This window comes from Coffea eugenioides, chromosome 11 (assembly GCF_003713205.1).
Source record: "Coffea eugenioides isolate CCC68of chromosome 11, Ceug_1.0, whole genome shotgun sequence".
Lineage (NCBI taxonomy): Eukaryota > Viridiplantae > Streptophyta > Magnoliopsida > Gentianales > Rubiaceae > Coffea > Coffea eugenioides.
Genome location: NC_040045.1, coordinates 41,491,566 through 41,509,383, shown reverse-complemented (window position 1 = coordinate 41,509,383; position 17,818 = coordinate 41,491,566). Strand labels below are relative to the sequence as shown.

Here is a 17,818-nt window from a genome sequence, read left to right as displayed (position 1 = left end):
TAATTCTCATTTGTTGACTTTTGATAGTAGTTACCACATGTCGAAAGGGACCTTCATTACTTTTAATTCATATCTAATTCTTGCATGCTGATCAATTTTTTTTTTCCTAAGCTTACAAGACTTACCCATAATGGTAGCAAAATCACAAGTCAACACTATTATAAACTAACTTGCTCCAAATACTGAGATTAATACTACTAAAATAGAGTTAGAAGCAATTCACAATGTGAAGTAAGACTTAAATCCAGAACCTCTAGTTATTAGGTTCTCAACTTCGATTAATTTTCTACTTCACCGTGTGCTTGACATGCAAAGATAAGCTCTAGTTTCTTGAAACTCGAACAACAAATCGAACCGATGCTGTAATTTTTCTAGCCGATTCAGTTTCATCAAGTCTTGCCACCCCTCTGTTCCTTTAAAATTTATTTCTATGAGATTTAGAACCTAACAGATTAACTGACCAGTTTTATAACATATTATCCAGAAAAATAATGGAAAAAGAAAGGTCACTTTCATTTCACAAAGTGAGAGGCAACAGCCAAGGGTATGGAAATCCATTTGACACCTGTTACGTTTCGAAGATATATTGGAATTGAGATCATGATGAAGACAAGAATAAAAGCTGGCAATCTTCAATTTGGCAAAGCTAGACTTGGAGAAGAGAGCACTTTTTGACTAATTTCTGCGCCCTTTATTTTGCTGATTTGCAATTCATTGGCAGTCATTATCAAGCCCACCACAAGATTTGTAACACAATTGTATTGATCAAGCTTTCTTCTTCACTCTTTGCATCACCATTTACCCCAAAAAATGGTGCCATTAATCCATATCCATCGACTAATTAACAATGCATGTGGACTTGCCAGCTTTGTACGGCAACAAACGATGGTGCTAATTGTTTTGATTTGAATACCTGAAGAAATCGATAGTGGTGATTTTGGGTTGACAAATTTTGCCGACTATAAAGCACTCTCAATTCTAATACTACTATTGGCTTGTACGAATTTAAGATGCATTAGCCACCTAATCTCTTGGGTCGTTTTTGTGGTGTTCGATCAATTTTGACCAATATATATGCTCTTTGTTAATGCTCCCCAAAAAGAACGGATTCTGGCTCAACAGCATATCCTAAAGCTCAGTCCTCTTGGTAATGGCACACTATTGGCACTCGAAAAAAGCACTCAATCGACATAATTGTCTGACTCCAATTATATAAAATTAATTGACCTTCTTATGCATATCAAGTATGCTTAATTTGCTAACGATTTGTTTAGTCTTTTTTGTCGTGTCCCCAAAAGTCTGCCGTGTCAGAATTATGGGCATTCCTTCCGGACAGTAGATGATGCATCACGGCAGAACACTGAGAAAAAAATTAAAAATAAAAGTTGTAGTAATCATTAGGTGTCTCCAATTTCGGAAAGGAAAATGATTATTTTTATTTTTTAAAAAATAAAATAAAATAATATTTTTTCTTAAACAATAATAAAAATATATATCTAATTTATTATTAAAATAAAATATATATATATATACTTAATTTGACACACAAACTAATGAATTTAGTATTTTTACTGGTGACTAGTGATACCCTAATTCCAAGAATGGAGATCGAAGCATCGCTAGAAATTGGACTGATTTTTGCAGCCAATAATTCAGACTTGTGTACTGATACAAATAGTTGAATTTAACTATACATTGAATCCTCATCACATCAGACCAAAGGATAAGAACTTGGAGACAAATGGACACAATGATCATTCCTACAAACTCGAAAACTTTATACATGTTTTAACACGTAACAAAGCTGAATGTCCCGGACATGGTATATGCTTCCCTATCCAGCTTCATAACTCACACTTCCTAGCTTCTGCCTTATGGCCAACAATGCTGCATGCAATTTTCCACTTGCCGAAACTTCCATGTGATCTCCATCAAATCGTTTCACTTTTGAAGTTCCACCAGAAACTTGTTCCCATAATTTCCGATCAGATTCTTGAATTGCACATGTATTAATTAGGCAACCATGGACATGATACCGTGCAACACCATATATACAACAGTTGTGCAAGCTTATATTTGAGTTTTAGATAATGGACTGAATCAAATATTAAGAGAATGCGAGGGATTTGAGTTTTAAGTCCAATTGTTGTTTCTTGCTCTGAATCTTGAATTTATATTGAATTTCGCTACTGTTAAATTTGCAAGGCATCATATATGTACATTTGGTTCTTGATTAATTTAAGTGCCTTCCCCTGGTATTGCGATAGTCATAATAACTGGATCAAATGATAAACTTCAGTAGAAGAAGATAAAATATACAACATGTGGAGCTTGATTCTAGTAAAACTAAGACAAGACTTTAAACTTAATTGCTCTTTTAGCCCCACTCTTAATCCACCGTTTGGGAAGCATTTTCGTGGTAAATAATGTTTGCATGCATGTAGTAGAATTTAGTCTAATCAAGAAGCAACAAAGTTGGGGGGAATGCAACACAGATATCGATAGTTTCTAAAGTCTACATGATGATCATTCATGAATATTTGCTAAGGTCGGAATCCAAAATAAAGGAGACGAAGTGACTTCCCACTCAAAAACAACATGAAGCAAACTGGTACGTAATGTATCATTACATTACTTGTACTGAAGATGGCTATCACGAAAGGTAAACTATGGGTTCCTACATAGATCGAATGGAGACCTTGAAATATGTACATGTCGGCTGGAAAGCATGAATGAATTGAAGGGTTTCTTGCTAGGTGGAGAGGATGCTTATCAAAATCATCATGCTTTTGGACTCATTGATTGTACAACACTAGCTAGCGTTTGCAGGAACTGCTTCTTCTTTAAACAACAAATGGCATCTATGTGCTCCAAAAGAGGTGAAAATGCACAAAGTGTAATTGTACCTTGCTATAACAAGATCAGATTCCAATCCTGCCACAGAACTAAAGAATTATCCCCAGCACAATTGATTTTCTGTTGGCCTTTTGAAATTTGATTAGCTTAGTTAACATATATACTTAACAACTTCTTAAAAGGGTAAAGTTAACCCTATGTTAAAGAGCATTTTTGGTGTCTGTTGTATCACGAGCTTCAGTGGTTTTTCTAGTTTCACTTTTCCAAATTCTGAAACAAAAAAAGGAATCTAGAACAGATATGGTTTAGCATGAAAATTTTCTTTCTTTTCTTCGGTAAACTTGTCACGAAATCAATTGGATTGGATGGTACACATGTTAAGGCTTGACAAAGATAAGTGGCAAGTGCAAAGCGAAAATGCCCAGGGAAGCACATTTTTTTTTTTTTTGCAGCAACACGATACATTTGTATAACTTACTCTATCCTAATCTAGGGAAGAGGGGGAATCTAAGGAGGCTGTGATAGGGGGTTAGTGGGTATACAGATCCAACTAAACCAAGAGAGTATTATGGTACAATCCTTAAATTTTTTTCACTGCAAGTGAGGTTTGAACTCTCACCTACAGTCCAAAAGACCCCTTCCAGGGAAGCACATTTGGGTCTACATCTTTTACCGATCATGCTTTGGCACCAGGGACATCTAGGCCTATTGTAATCCAGTCTATATCTTTTTGTGGGTTTTTAGCACGTGTCCGTGTGTGCTCCTTCTACTAAGACATCAAAAGTTCTGCCCACTAGAGGATAGGATCAAACAGAGCCAAGAAATGGGCACAGAACATCACAATGATCTGACCATTGGAGATGACATTTTGTTAGATCTGGGGGTTGGGAAAAGGTAATGTCTGCCTAACCCAATTGTTAATACTAGTCATTGAATTCCCCTTTTGTGAATTACATTCTCGAGTTTCATGTGTGCTACTATTAAGGATTGAAGGCATTCGAGGCATAGTAAAGATGGTGAAGATATTCTGTTAGACTTTGTGAAGAGTAGTAATGTAGATTTGCTACTAAAAATTGGTGGGTTTGACCAGGAGGAGAAAACTTAAAAGAGAAGTGATTTATTCTGCTGAAAGATTGCTTAGGATTTGATTCTCCTTGTCCCATTTCATTATCCTATAGCGATGATACAGAAAACACCAAAATGAGCTGATGCACAAATATGTCCGGAAGATCATAACAATCTGACTTTGAAATTATATAAGATTAGATTTCAAAGGAAAGAAAAAAGGAGAGAATACCTCAAGATTGTGTCAAATCCAAATTCTACGTTCCGGAATTCCTTGTATTATAGGTATTATCAAGAACAAAACAACACTCGAAACATAGCCAGAGAGTCCATGTCTATAGTTTGCTTGCTAGATTCTTGATGCAATTGTTCTAGGGGGATGCCTCTTACATTGTTGTGTATATTTAGTGTTCACCGGAACCCCCCAACAAAAAAAATTGAAGCACGTAAAAGATAATCAAGACTCTTTTTAAGTTTTTGTATTTATGATTATTAAGTTTAGATCTTGGAGTAGAATTTGGTAAAAATTTCCCGTAGAAGAAAACACGGCAATGAAATTACGACAATCGGGTTCATATTATTCAAAGAGATTTATCGGTTCAGAACTTTTGCCCCATGCAACATGCAAGCATTATTCCAAGAAATCAGGTACTTTCACATATTACATGATAGACCTTATCCGATAGAACCAAAAGCAGAAACTAAACGACGTTGGTTTTTGTCGCTCTCACTCTCTGACCAGTGCGATTTTAATAATTGTAATGAACAAGCCAACGAATTCCATCTTTGCTATAATGGATTATGATGATGAATTGTCATCAGCAGCTAGCCCCAAGAATGAGGAAACAGCTGCTACAGATGGCTGGGACGGTTTGACCCACACTACAGTTCAAATTACCAATCCAGGGTGCAAGGAGCTGGTGGACTATTTCTGGATCAGAACAAAAATGCGAGTGCAGAAGCAGTCAACTTGAAAAACAAATTACTACTTCAACATCCAAGGTTAGGCTCTCTTACCAGACTAGTGGTGTCTGAATTCAATTTGACAATGTAGAAGCTAGAAAACAGTAATAATGCAAAAGAACATAAACATGTCTTCACAAACCAACCAATAAATCAGAGACCCAAATGGTTTCTTAGCGTACTGCCACATAACAAGTAGATACATAACTGTTCAAAATATTTTATATATGACCATAATGTTCTATCAAGTTGAACTTTGTTAGAGATCAACCCGTGTTCCTCATTCCAGCAGCAATCCCATTAATAGTAATAAGCAAGGCATCTCTGAGCTTATTGTTGTCATCATCGCATCTCAACCTCTTGAGAATCTCCACTTGCAACATATTCATTGGATTGAGATAAGGAAGCCTGCTCTCAATCAATCTCCTCAGACTACGGTTGTTATCGGATAGTTTCTCATGTCCAGTAACCAACAATACATACCTCTCAGTTATAATAAGCTCTTCCCTCAACTCGGCACCAAGAGGTTGCCGGCTTGGAGACACAAGGATCTCATCATAGTGCTTGGCTATAGGAATGTCTGCTTTGCCTAGAACCATCTCTATGAGGTCAACAGTGGATTGAAAGAAAGGCCATTCCTTGTACATTGCCCGTAAATCATCAGTATGTCCCCTCTCACAAACACCTTTAAGACCTGCTCCAACTCCAAGCCAAGCAGGAAGAACAAATCTGGTCTGGGTCCACGCAAATATCCATGGAATTGCTCGAAGATGCCCAATTCCTGCTGAACTCTTTCTTCTGGCTGGGCGACTTCCAATGTTGAGGTATTGAAGTTCAGCTTGAGGAGTAGCCTCGTGGAAGTATGCAAGGAATTCTGGATTCTCATACACAGTGCTTCGATAACTGTTACAACTAAGTTTTGAGATATCCTCCATCAGATTGCGCCATTTTTCTTCTCTTGGGGGCAATGGAGGTCGTAATGTAGCAAGCAAAACAGCTGTTGTGTAGATCTCCAACTGCCGAACAGCAATCTGTGGTAGTCCAAACTTGGCCTGCACCATCTCTCCTTGTTCAGTTGATCGAAGAGAACCCTGAAATACAAATCCCAGAAACAATAGGAATCCTCGTTGATCATTGGAAACAAGAAATTGAAAGGAAATAGCAGGCTTCCTGAATTAACTTTTTCAGGACATGAAAGGAAATTAAATATCTATTACACATTCAAGTGAAACTAAAAGGAGCAAAGTATAATTAAATGTCAACCAGGAAATTGTTATAACCTGTCAATTCATATATTTAACCCAGTTATTTACAACTAAAGAAGTTTATGTACATAATAACGACTTAAGATTCAATACCACAAGTGGCAGTTCAAAAAGAGATGGCGTAGTGATTTTCCAGAGCTTAAACACTTTCACCATAAAGATAAGAAGTAGAATGGGTTTGTTCCAATCACATTTACATTGAGAATTTACATTCACCAAGTAACCAACAAAACAAACATTTTAAACATTTTCTTTCCCGTAAATCTGGAAAAAAAGTTTTCACCATTCCCAAGTTTCAGAATAAATTTACCTTCTGAGGCACATTGTTAAAGATAACAAAAGAAATAGATCTGTGTTCAATTACTCTTAAAATATCTACCAATCTTTGGCAAATCATCAGCTTTTACATTGAAGATACATGTCAACATTTTCAAGTTCTCATACTAGCCCCAAAAAGCACTAAAAGACAACCATACAAAAAAAAGATTTTCAAGAGTTGGAAATATGCAGTAACCATTGTGCATGTGTTCCCAATGAAATCATTAGGTTCTAACAAAGTTGGATAAAATCCCAGCAAAATGCCTGGGCATACCTAGAAAAGACTTCTCCATTCAATCCCTGCAGTACATTACAACTACTAACAAATGAAGACATAATTTCAGTTTTCTTAGACCAACTTATGATCTTTGTGAGTCTAGAGAGCCAGTTACTAAAACTAACCATAACAGAGCCAGGTGGCTGCGATTGAATGGCAAGGTAGGTAGGACCACCGCCACGCCCAATGCTCCCTCCCCGCCCATGGAACAAAGTGACCTTAATTCCATATTCATTACATGCAGCTACAACATCTTCTTGTGCTTTATACAACTCCCATGCAGCAGTAAAGCGCCCAGCATCTTTTCCAGAGTCAGAATAACCAACCATCACCTGTTCACAACCGTTGTATGAGCTCAATACTAAATAAAGACACCTTTAAGATTTCTAAAATTCAAGCCATAAGTACCTCTTGGTGCCCATTATGATTCTTTATTATGTGTTCCCTGTACCAATCAATTGATAACAGTCTCCTAATGACAGACCCAGCTTCTCTCAAGTCCTTCACAGTTTCAAATAGAGGAACCACCCGCAGTCTGTATCGATGCATGAGAATAAATTGGTCAAAACTTCACTTTGTGTTTTTTTATGGTTCAATCAAAACCAGATTTTCATATCATGGGCGTATCAATTTTACTTTTGAAGAATTTCCTTTATACAAAGTCAAAGATGCAGATCAAAATTGTATGCGTAGTATAGGAAACAACCAATCAGTTAGAAGAACAGTTGACCTCATTGAGTAGTAAGAAAACCACCAACTTAAAAAGAGTAATCCTCCTCCATTTGGGGTCAAAGCTGTAACATTACCAAAGATATGTCCTTGATCTTCAGCTAAAAGTTTTGTTGAAACGTAAAAATGCAGTCAAAACTGAAGCCCCAAACTAAAAGATTTCAACCACAGAAATTCATACTGTCATCTATATATCGAATGGTACTTTTCCAACAGCGAAAATAAGTGAAGCCTCTAAAAGTGAACTTCTGCAATGTTTAAGCAGAAGAAAAACAAAGTTATGCTAACGCAAAATAAATGAAGAAATAAATAAGTCATGCTACTGGTATAAATCCACATAAGTTGATGTCTAGAATTAATACTAATTTGTAAATTCCATTTAATGCACATTCAGCAGCGAACGATAGAAAATTTGAGAGGCTTGTACTCACGTTCCTCCAGGACATGGTCTGCCTAGCTCTCCGCCGACAGAAAGGCGAGCATCCTTCTGCAGAAGCTCAACTGCAAGAACATCACTAGCCTGCAAATTGGTAGGTATAAAGAAACAGTTTTGTCAATTACATATTACATACATTAGATAAAAGGACGCAATAAGAGAAAAAAAGAAGAAAAAAAAAACACAAAGAACGCAATAAGAGGAGAGGGGATTAAAAAAAAGGATTATCTTTATACAACATATAACAGCACATATGAGAATTGTCATACATTTGCAGCCATGGAAATCACATATGCTCCCAGTGAGTCACTTCCTAGTTCAGCTGCTACTCTGAAGGTGTCCAATACTTCCTTGACATCGGGAGCAACCTTCAGAAAAAGAACAAAAATGAATATCAAATGATAAGACAAAGAGGTGCTCAACATGCTGATATAACAGCCTCTCATGCCTCCAGTTGAAAGGTCATTTGTGTGAAGAATCATCAGCTTTTCATTATATTAAAAGATAAAGCGGAGATGGAAAGCACAACTGAGTGATATCAGATTAATGTTTACAGACTAAATGAAGGCATTAACCTAATCAAGGTAGACAATTTCCATGTAGCCACAATATCACATCAACTATCGATTAAAGTTAATGAAAAAACTCTCCACTACTCAATTTGGTAACCCATAAGCAATGCAATCCAATTATCGTTTACATATCATAGATGAGTAATCTGCACTCACCAAAGTCTCTTTTTTTCTAGGTGATAGTTCATCACAAGTTTTGCTAAAACATGGTCTGAGGTCTTATCAGCAATATGGCCTGTCCAGAATCCAGACGCCCGTTACAATTGGTATTCACACTTCTTGTCTGAATATATTTCTCAAAGTCAGCCTATGGTGATAGCTAGAAAAGCTTGCTGCTCAAGCAAATTTCTACTTTATGTTGAGCAAAAGAAGCTTTATGGTTTCCATCACTAAATGCCCCATTAGATTTGCCTTGTAGCCTGTAGGACATTTTCCACATTATGGCTATAGAAGTCTGCTAAGAAAAGTTCCTTGAGCCAGTCAAAGTTGATGACTTCTGTACGCTATTGGGAAAAACTCAAGATCTTTCAGCATTGATCATAGGATAGTCAAAAGTTTATGTGAGCATAAGCCTGTCTTGTATTCCACAATGGTATTCAGTGGGCCATCTATCCTGTTATTGATGTTGAATTTTAGTAACATTTTGTCTACAAGATATTCAGACTGGAAATATCCTACATGTGTGTTTGCTGCAGTAATGAGATACAAAATGTAACTCAAGACTTACTTTTATACTTGGGGGGACTAAAGGCCTCTTCCCCTTTAGCTCTCTAGTCAGAAATTCCAGTTTCTTAACTTCATCCCACTCACTGTATGTACCCATGTCTAAATAATTGGTAATTGCATCAAGTGCCTCTGCATGCCTACCAGATTCCTGGAACAGCAAAAGAATTGTAAGAACAAATGCCTTAATAAGATATCAAGAAAAAGAACATGTTTCTTACAATTGTGGCTTATCAAGAAAATAAATTTACCTGACGAAGATCGAGCTTCATCAGAACCATGCCAAAAGTAGCGACACGTCTAACCAAGTCAGCAAGGCGACCATCAGCTAGAACCCCAGATCCGCATGATTGCTGCAAGTTAAGTTTTCAGTCAGCATTTACATCTAGACATCAACTCTTGCACTTCTTATCATCTATGTTCTTTTAACTTCATTCAAAGACCTTTTTTTATTTCGGATGATTTTAAAAAATAAAAAAATAAAAGGAATAGTTCAAATACCAGTGACTCGTAGCACAGTAATAGGGGCTCCAGAAGTTGATCTGATGTTTCATAATAGTCCCATGGATCATATTCACAAGGAAGATCCTCAAGAAGAAGCTCCAGCCGCTTCCTTGTCTTAAGAAGCTGAATTCAGAAAGACTATCTTTACTTAAACCAAGCTTTCAGCACAACAGAACCAAAAGCTAAAACTGAGAAATGACAGCATTTTAATAACTTGCTGCCCCCCTCACGTGTTGACATATTGCAATCTCTTCTGAGGGATGCCACTGATAATTCACATGCTTTGCAAGAAAAAAATCCTTATTCTACAAGTTAGAAAATAACATCCATCCATCTCCATTAAGCACACATCTGAATTCTCCTATTAAAACTCTCAGTTTTTAACATAAGAGGAAATTATACTTAACTGCTTGGGTATCAATTGAAGTGCTGATTTCTTCTCACTATTATGATTTGTAAAAGAAGAATTAGAATAAAAGATATTTCTTTTCATAAAAAGGGTGTACCAGTGTGTCATTATTCTTAAAATTTGTTTCGGCTAAGCCTAAACTATCACTTATCAATGTTTGTCTTCACAAGTAAGAACCAGCTGAAGATTAACATCTCATTATTTTTACTTTGATTAGTAAGTATACATTCCAAGCTCTTTCCCCATTCACGGCCTGCCACCATATATTTTACAAAGGCGCATGAAGTCTGAAAAGACATAAAACTAACTAGAAGACACATGGAAAGAAGAACAAAAACATAATGGTCCCAGAGAGAACGCAAATAGGTCAAGAATATCAAATTTCTAAGGGCTTTAAGGGCTTAGAATGTGAAGCTTAATTAGTAATAGTGGTTGATTTGATGGATTATCATGCCATGAGACCAAAATAATGGAATGTATATGTTTCCACATGTAATCATCTAGTAAACTTTAATTATCTTTCCATTCCGGGAGTAAACAAACATACAAAAAATTTTAATAAAATTAGTAGTTTATAGAGCATCATGAAAAGAAAAAATAAATTTATAAATTTCACTTGCTTAGCCCGAATAAAACATATAAGCATATCAACTTTTAAGGATATAGCCCATGTTGGTTCAGAGTGAGTTTTTTCTCTATCATCATTGAACACCATCTATGAAATGAGAAACAAAAAATATCACTGAAACAAATATATTTCTATGCACTTCTTATTCAGTCATTCTAAAATTTGGCTACCTTTACTTAGCTCCTAAGCAGTTGATTTTTCATTATGGCCACCTTCATTTTAGATTAGACAGCCCATCATAATATGATGCTGTGCAATTTCGCAGAGGATTGAGAAATCCTCTTTCCTCTCCAGATTCTCATGGTACACGTGGCCAAAACCATAGGAAGAATAGGAACAGACTCCAAAACCCTGACCCTGGCCCCTCCCTGCCTAAGAAAAGGGAAGTAGGTTTCCTTTTGCACAACAAAGAAAGGCATCTCAGGTTTGAGAAATACTCTTTCCTCTCCATGTTAAAAGCTGTCAGTGTAGCAGGCAAAGTCATACGAAGGAGGGGTGCAGGTTAATAAAATCAGCCCCCACCACCAACCCAACCCCCTTTTCCAGCCTAAAATGAGGGGAGAAGCCAAAGATAGGCATCTCTATAATGGCCACAATTTCCCAATTTTAATTCCATGGCAAGCAATATGCAGCGAAAAAAGGGAGATACCTTTTCTTTAACATCACCAAGAACAATTCTATAAGGAGCTATTCCTGGTCTGTAAGACGAGCTTGGCTCCAATAGCTTCTGGAAGCTGGATCTTCCTATTTGAGATTCAGCAAAAAGTTTCTTCTGAACAAGGAGTTGGCTAGAGCTGAAAGGAGGAGTGCGGGGCACTCCGGATGGCTGAGAACTGGAAGAAGGGGGTAGGTTTCCATTTCCAAATATTTTCTGTGATGTTTTATTCAGATCAGGAATAGGACCCCCTACTGAAAAAACTTCACCATCCTAAGAAGATGAAGCAACACTTTAGAAACAGAAAATTTGAAGAACTTGTATGTTTGAAAGGAGGAAAGGTTCAATGACAGAGACAGTAATTCCTTTGCAGTCAAGAGAAAAATAATGCTGCAGCAATCAGACAATCATACCTGCCGATTCAATGGCTTATACTCAGAGCCAGGAACATCTAGTCGAGGATAGTGAGACTCTACTTCATTGCATTCTGCATAGACATTGTAAACAGTTGGAATCATGTAAAAACTTTTAGAGAAATACATTTAAAATGAATTAGCAAACATCAACAAAGATGAGGAAATTGTGGAATGGTCAAATTGTCAAATTCATGCGGTAAAGACCAGCATTTGCGTCATTTCGCATGCAGCAGCCATCAAAACCCAGTCATGAACGGAATGTCCACATTATTTTAATACCCATGTTATTTAGCACCAATGACGGTTTTCAATCAAAAAAAAGAAAAAGAAAACCACCATCTAAAAAAATTTGGAGGACTTTGTGCTCTATGCAAGCAGATGAATACAGATCCAAGTAACCTCAAAAAGCATCTCTACAATACGCATTTGACAATTAAGTTGCTGCCAGGATAAATAAATGTATCCATGTTCAATTAGAATGATCAACTGTGAGAGTATAAGTGAACTAGATATGGACACCACGTCATATCTACATCACTGCAATCAAGATAGTAAGTCACGTATATATGTATATGTGTGCATATACGTATATAAAAAATGTTGTGTGTGTGTGTGTATGCATGCATGTATGTTGACATGACGACTTCAGCAGTGACCCTAAAAAAGAAAACCAATGCAACAGAACACATTGGTATAAAGAAAAAAATAATTTTGTCAACATTACTGGTAAAAGAAGCCCACATGTTTGAGCATCACCAACACCAAAGCAAACAAGCAGGAATAAAAGAATTTACCAGAAATTTGTACTCTTTTTACCAAATACAGCACATAAGTTCAGGACAGGAGAAAACTCAGCATCCAAAGTGAAGGATAATCAAGACCAAGAGTTTAACCTGTGCAAGAAGGTAAATCAGCTCCAGTTGGAAGCTGTGTTGGAAGAGCTGGAACATGTTCACCATGATGCTTCAATTGGTTCCAATTATGTGATGAATTCCAACTCTCATGCCGGTCCTCATCTGAGCTTTCTGGAAAGGAAGTTGAGCCACCGACAGCAAAGAAGATAAGGGAGTACGTTCATATATAACAATAACATGCTGTCTTGTAAAGATATTTAGAGTTTTGGGATAACTTAAATGACAAAAAATGACATAAACCATTGGAGAGAGTACATTTATATTTTGGTGCTGTGATACTGTTACAAGCACTTGCCCACAAGAAACTTGAGAACATCTTTCCCAATTAAGAAAATAATGCTATCAAGAATTTTTGGAATAAGATGAAAAGAAAATTCCTTGTCTTGGTCAATTTTTTTTCTATAGGAATGAAGCAGCATGATAGATCTAATCACTAAGTTTGATATTGCCACCTCCACAAGAACAAGAAGTCCAAGTTGGTCAAGAAAAGTTTTTGCTTAAAAATAATTCAAATGACAGACTACAAATCCATTTATATTGTCAGATACACCTTTTCTCAGACAAGTTGTACAGGTTCTGATCTTTGAATTCCGATCCACTGACTAAATGGATTATTACCATACTTTAGGTCTTTTTTGTGCCATGTACCATTCAAAAGCTACAAATATGAGAACCTGATTTACAATAACATACATCTGATATAAAATTGACATGGCAGACCTTTTTCAAGAATTTCCTGTGCCAGTCTTGATAGTCTATCACTGCACTGATTCATGGAAAGTTCAAATCTGAGATTATCAACTTCGCGGACATAGAGATCAATAGCCATCCACCTTGAGAGAAGAGAGACATCTTTTGTCACCTAAATAAACAAAGAAAGCCTCAATGAGACCATATCAAGAAACTCTTCATCTTAACTAGACAATCTTAGTCCGGAACTGGTAGTGCATAACCAGCCAAACAAAATATCCTGCCATTTCTTTGGCCCAGAATTTTCTAATTGTAACAAACTTCTATCAAATCATAGATAATAGTAATCATCTCCATACCATCTTGCATCAGTGGGTGTTGACCCTAGTTCATTATGTAACAGGAGAATCCTGTTCTTAACTAAGATCAATTACAGGGCAGGATTAAATCTTGTGAAAAAGAGATTCAAGTACACAAAATCCAATATCATGCCAGTGGCATTAAGGGGGGAACCCCTCTGTTCAGCAGCAAAAAAGATGTAAATTACAAGAATTTGATATCAAATAAGTTCACACAGACTTCTTTTGTTTAATGGAACACGGATGAGAAGATACTCAAGGGAAGGCCCAAAGGGCAGAAGAACTAATCTAATCTTTGATTGAGATGTTGTGAAGAAGAGCAAGAAGCCTCAAGATAGTCCAAACTGGGAAAAAGAGGGTTGTGTGGAAGTTAAGTCACAAACCCGGTAGTTAAAAATGCACAGCAGGAAAAGATGTCATTGGTACATCAGCATTTTAAAATTAAAAATAAATTTAAGTAAGAATTTTCTCATCTAGCATTCTACAATGAAGGATGCTTTTGAAGCAGAAATTCATCCAACCACTTAAGTATCAAAAAGTACAACTGGTGCTTCATGTGTACTGTAGCTTTACAAATTCATTAACCACAATACAATTTCTTCTGTCACCAACATGCTTTTATTTTAGAATACTGTTCCAGCTAATAAGCAGAATTGGTCATGCAACAAAAACTTAGAAACTGGACACATTCTAAAGATCACCTTTGCAGTCACATTAGGATTTCCATCACGATCACCACCCATCCAAGAGCCAAATTTTATTGGTGTGCATGTTAATGGAAGTGGCCTTCCAGTTTGCTGAGGAAAGAAGCAAGGCAAAATATGAAGGACCTGATCACAGATGCAGTGACAAAGATCCAGACTAAACATATAACGAAGAAAAACCTTCTTAAGAGAATTGCTGATACGACGTAGATAATGAGGTACAGCTTTCCAAAGTGATTGCTCCACAATATTCAAGCCTAAAAAATTAAACTGATTAGCTTTCTGTAAGAAGAAAAAGTGAATCAAAGTACATCTAAACAGGGAGTTTACCAGCCCTAGCTTCATCAACAGGAGTAGGTCTGTGGCGCCTAAGTTCATCTGTTAGCCAGATGGAAGTAATCTCTCTTGCCTAGCAAAATGAGTAACGATTATGCACCATGATGCAATCTGAATAGCTAACTACTTTGAATAAAACACAGACCAGATCTTCTATCAGCATTTCTTTGTCCTCTAGCTCAAGTTCTTTCTGTCGCTCATTATATTCCAAGAGATGCTGCAAAAATTGTAGTTATATTTTAGGAAAGTAAAATTTGAACACTTAAAACTCTAAATCTTTATGTGAATTTTAAAAATTATTACCGCAATCCTGATATGTTTGTATTGTAAGGTACGTCGATTTATTTGTGTGGGATGGGCAGTGAGGACAATCTCAACCTCCTGTGAAATACAAATAAATGGGGATTGGCATCATAAACTGTAAAAATCAAATATGTATTTCAACAATAAAAACAAACACAAAAGGGATATTAATGACAGACTTGCTTGCAGACAGTCTCATAGAGCTGGTCCGCAGTTATGCCACTCTGCACAAGCTGGTTGAAAGTATCATCACAAGATTTTGATGATTGTACCACACCACGATTTCTACGTAATCTGCAGGACCACTTGTTAGTCTACAGCAACTATTTGAAACGTTTAGTACTCATTCCAATAGCTTGTCAATGATTGCAGTTCAGAATCTGTTTTCCGGTGATAACTTGGAACTTAGCACTAGCTATCAATATTGGAAGTGTTTTCAATAGAAGGAGATGAAGTAACAACTTGAATTTGGACAATTTGTAACTTTAAAATAAGGACATGATTTAAATGTCAACATGTAGGATTAGTCGAGTAGTAAATTCACTATCTTAATCAAAATCATCCTATAATAGCAAAATCTATAAACTATCTTGCATTGGTAAGAATAAAGCTAGTTTTCTTGCTTATACTGTTGCCTGACTAGGATCAATAATCATATCTCAGAAACTAAATAACTGCACAATCAACTTGTAAACAGAGCGTTTTTAAAGTACTGTATACCTATGATGAGTTTCTGCAATTCCCATCAAATTGAGCTGATGACTCAATGTTCGAGCAAGGGATAAAGCTTCTTCTAGTGTCAACTTTGACAACTCTGCTGCAAGCTGTCTCTCAAGCAGCTCTGCTGTAGCCTCGATTCCTGCAATTCTCAAGTTACATGCACTCTGCAGCCCAAAAGAAAATTGAATTACATTACACGTAGACATGTAAACAAATGGTTCAAGAACACAAATATGCTTTTTTACCAACAAACAACCCATGTCCAGACAAAAGGTACTACACTAGAGAGAACCAAACAGGACAAAAACAGAGAGGTAGCTAAAGATCGATAACTTTGGGCAGCAATGAAAGAAAAACAAAGCTCTCACGCAAAAATCAAAAACATGCAAAATCTCAAAATCGTCCATACTAATTTGAGTGTCTGGCTAACTAAATTAAGCTTCAAATCCCACTAAACTGAAGCCACAATAAAAAATGGCTTGGCATAGTGAGAATGATGAAATACCCTTAAAACTACAAGAGATGATGAGATATCATCAATTAAAAGCATTAACATCATAATGCATGGAAACAGCAACAACCATCAGCAAGAGATCCGAAGGATGTACACAAATATGCATGCAAAAAAAAATTATTTAACAAAAGGAAAAAAAATGAGGAACTGAAAAAACCAAAAACATGCATGCATGAACCATAGAATCTTCCCAAACAGAACATCCAAGCCATCAACGACAAGGGAGTTAAAAAGAATCAAAATTTCCCCGGAATACACATAATCAAGAAAACCAGAAACGGACGACATTACAACGAAATCCGAAAGGATTCAAAAGAGAAAAGCAAAATAAAATGAAGAAATCCCATAAAGCAAAAGGGCAAAACCTGAGCAAGAGTTCGGGTTCTTTCAACAATTTCCATGAAATTGTGACCAACTTCTCTTTGAAGGACGTCATTGAGGAGGCTTTGCAGGAGTTTATAATCATCTTCAAAGCCCTGAAAAGATATCTCCTCTGCTATATCATCAGTTATATCCGTCATTCTCTTCTCCTTGGTCTAGTGCTGCTCCTGCTGCTTCCTTTTACTGAGAATGATAACAATGGAAATGTGTGTGTGCTGTTGTGTGTGTGACTGTGTGTGTGTGGAGAGGAGTGAGAAAAAAGGAGTTGAGAGGGATGGAGTGGTATCTGATTGGGAGATTCGATGGGGTGGGGATTGAGGCTGTGTACGGAGGGCGAACGTAGGGCGTACGAGAGAAGAGGAGTCGAGGTGGACGGTGGATGGTGACAAGCGGCAATCAGTGAGAATTCACAGGGACCCCCTTTTTGTTTTTTCTGGGACTCTAACAGTCCAACGACTTTTAGGACCTTTTATTCCAAGAATTTTGCCATTTTCTTATCCTTCGAAATTTCACACATTACTCTCTCATACTACTGCTCCGCCGGATACATTCGATAAAATTGAAATTTAGAATCTAAAATTCAATGTATTTAATAAAATTGAAATTTAAAATTTGAATTCACCAAATCAGTGAATTGTTGAGTACCAAATTTGATACATTTGAATATATATTATATTAAGTGATAAATAAATAATTTATCACTTATTTTTTAGACCAAATTTTACCAAAGAAATTCAATGTCACGCCACTTTAATGAATTCAGATGTTTTAGCTTTGATTATCAAATGTGCGTGAATATATTAAGATCTGAATCCATTAAATTTAAATGATGTATTGGATTATCAAACATAACACTAAACCTTAGTGTTATGAGTAACAATTAAGGATTTTAAGGAGCAACAAATGGTTTTATTTGCAAAGCTGCCTAATGTATCCATTACTAACGTTTTTCTCAAATTGCATTGACATGTACTTTCTTTTTTTTTGAATGTTAACATAAGTACACCTATATAGAAGTATATCTTTTATTACGACATTAAAATTTAAGTTTTGGCAATATCATTTCCTAAAGAGCACACCT

The 17,818-nt window shown here is 36.4% G+C and overlaps 1 protein-coding gene across 1 annotated transcript; it reads right to left on the bottom strand.

The window, feature by feature from the left end:
• Window positions 1-4,910: 4,910 nt before the first annotated feature.
• On the bottom strand, window positions 4,911-17,028 carry LOC113751461 (phosphoenolpyruvate carboxylase 4). The gene is made up of 20 exons (XM_027295484.1): window positions 16,722-17,028; window positions 15,843-16,006; window positions 15,302-15,416; window positions 15,123-15,200; window positions 14,965-15,036; window positions 14,814-14,892; window positions 14,664-14,740; window positions 14,481-14,576; window positions 13,451-13,592; window positions 12,710-12,841; window positions 11,814-11,887; window positions 11,395-11,673; window positions 9,706-9,831; window positions 9,456-9,557; window positions 9,209-9,355; window positions 8,179-8,277; window positions 7,905-7,993; window positions 7,153-7,279; window positions 6,870-7,076; window positions 4,911-5,975 (listed from the first exon to the last, which is right to left on the bottom strand). The coding sequence occupies exons 1-20, from the start codon at window positions 16,875-16,877 to the stop codon at window positions 5,151-5,153; spliced, it is 3,186 nt and encodes a 1,061-aa protein (XP_027151285.1). The 5' UTR covers window positions 16,878-17,028; the 3' UTR covers window positions 4,911-5,150.
• Window positions 17,029-17,818: the final 790 nt, after the last annotated feature.

Bases quoted from the DNA above. Each gene is read 5' to 3' on its own strand.
- LOC113751461 (XM_027295484.1), bottom strand. From the start codon at position 16,877: ATGACGGATATAACTGATGATATAGCAGAGGAGATATCTTTTCAGGGC. The intron at 9,832-11,394 runs GTATCTCCCTTT...TTCTGAATTCAG, and splicing joins TTGGTGATGTTAAAGAAAAG to CTTCTTAAGACAAGGAAGCG. The intron at 9,356-9,455 runs GTAAATTTATTT...TTGCTGTTCCAG, and splicing joins TGAAGCTCGATCTTCGTCAG to GAATCTGGTAGGCATGCAGA.